General features: G+C 33.3%; 1 protein-coding gene across 5 annotated transcripts in view; it reads right to left on the bottom strand.

Annotated features, from left to right (window-relative positions):
- Nucleotides 1-871: 871 nt before the first annotated feature.
- LOC106867949 (orexin receptor type 2) overlaps nt 872-2114 on the bottom strand; it is an 18256-nt gene continuing 17013 nt past the window's right edge. For all 5 annotated transcript variants that reach the window (XM_014913024.1, XM_014913025.2, XM_014913023.2 and 2 more), the window contains one exon: nt 872-2031. In XM_014913024.1, the coding sequence (XP_014768510.1) occupies nt 896-2031 (1136 nt within the window). In that variant the 3' untranslated portion in view covers nt 872-895. The remainder of the gene's footprint in view (nt 2032-2114) is intronic.

Below are 2114 nucleotides of genomic sequence, written 5' to 3'. Positions count from 1 at the left end.
AGTTCCAACTATGACCCTGCTGTCTTTTTATCCTTGATGTGCCTTGATATTCATTATCCATGATGCGTCCTGTCTGGCAAATGTTAATCTATCGCCCTGTTCAACATCAATACTGGCCATTCTGACTTGATAATCTGTTTCCTAATAAAACCACATCGTTTCTCACTTCCTTCAACCAATTTGAAAAATTCTTCAAAAATAATGGGTGTCATCTTCCTCGCGGTACAGTCACGAATAAATTATTGGACTTCACAGTCAAGTGTATCCTTTCTTTTTAAAAATATATGATTTGAAATAGACTTGGTTACTGCTCATTGCAAGTCAACTGACCAGATTGATGAGCCCTCATTGACCGGCTTCAACGTTTTGTAGCTGTTGATATGAGAAATAAAGTTTAGTGCTTGATTTAATATGTACAATGCAGATATACAATACTCCCCAAATAGTTTGATTGGATTATTTGAGTAACGAGATCTGAATAGTTTTATTTGTTTTAATATGAAATTGTTCAGCGTTTTATTAGAAATAGTTTAATTGGAATAAGTCATGAGTACCAGTCACTTAAATGAAGACTACACCATTATTTCAAAACATTAGAGTAAGAAGCTGATCCGGCAGAATCGTTAGCACGCCGGACAAAAACGATTAACGGCATCTTTTCCTACTTTATGTTCTGAGTTCAAACGCTGCTGGGGTCGACTTTATTTTCAACTTTTCGGAGTCGATTAAATAAGCCCCATTTGTGCACTCAGGTCAAAGTAATTGACTTATCATCACTGGCGTTAAACTAAAATTTTAAACCAATATTTTATACTAGAATGACCTTGTATCTTCTTTTAAGGTAACATAATTTGTAAACGACTATAAGGCGTTGGCTTTAAGGAGGCTCAATATTTTATTTTTTACAACACACGAAAATTTTGCGAAGTTTAATCCTTAATTCAGAACGAAACTGTTTACAAAAAAGTCCATAAATATACGGATTAGCAGCACAGTTAATGTAATAAGAATACATAAAAAAATGGTAAGCTAATTGTTCTTTGTAAGTTGTAGAATCGTTAAAATCTTTAATAGACATCTTCCAGAATGCTCCGATGAAATGTGGTAAATAACTCAAAGTCCAGATCAAAGTGATGATGAACAAAACTAAAGTGGTTTTAAACGGGTTCATTGAATGTCTTTTGATACGCGGAGCAGAAATAAATTGTTTCACAAAAGGTCTATGAACAATTCCCAATGGCTTTATACTGTTGTCATTTGCAATACTAATAGAAGTAACAGTTCTAAAATTCTTCGCTCTGTAAATTTTCCAAATACGTATTCCAATTAATAAGTATATTATCATAAGAGCAATAAATGCAAAAGAACAGACTGCCAACACGGTGCTATAATAGACTAAAGGATAGATTGATTCTTCTGAATAACTAGAAAGTGAACACACTGTTCCAATTTTTCCACACTGTTTGACCTTTCTCTCGTGTTTACTGTACACAAAATATGCTGGTATACTAAATATAAAAGATAAGAATCCTAAAACTGCAAGAATTCTCTTTGAATTCTTAATGGAAATTTTTTGACTGAGAGGTCGACATACAAGAATATATCTATCGACTGCTATTATGATTACAATCAAAGCTGAACTGATTATTGCAAAAACAATAAAGAAACGTATCAAGCGGCATGCAGTATCACAGTCAAAAGTGAAGGATAAACGTAGCAATACAATTTCCATAGGTATACTTATTGTGCTGGTTAGAAAATCATAAATTGAAAGTGCAACAATGAAAATCTGTGTGGACGAAACCTCAAATTTATAATAGTATATGTATGCTACCATGCAATTTCCAGTAGCTCCAAGAATCATTTCGAATACGAGAAACACTATTGCAGGGTAATGGGCTTCAACCATTTCAACATTTAGTCCCTCTAAATTAGAACAATCGCTGACAGTATAATTATTGTCCATTTTCTTGAAATTATCAGAAAGTTTGAAGACAGGTTTTTGGTTTTCAGAGATATCTCTTGTACTTTCTGCAAAGATAGAGAATGCTGGTGTTTAGATATTTTAGTTCAAAAGCTGTTTAAAATACTAAGTGCTACTCTCTCTCTCTCTC

This window comes from Octopus bimaculoides, chromosome 18, assembly GCF_001194135.2.
Source record: "Octopus bimaculoides isolate UCB-OBI-ISO-001 chromosome 18, ASM119413v2, whole genome shotgun sequence".
Taxonomy (NCBI): Eukaryota; Metazoa; Mollusca; class Cephalopoda; order Octopoda; family Octopodidae; genus Octopus; species Octopus bimaculoides.
Note: the sequence above shows the minus strand (reverse complement) of the source record. Positions and strands in the feature narration are given on the sequence as shown.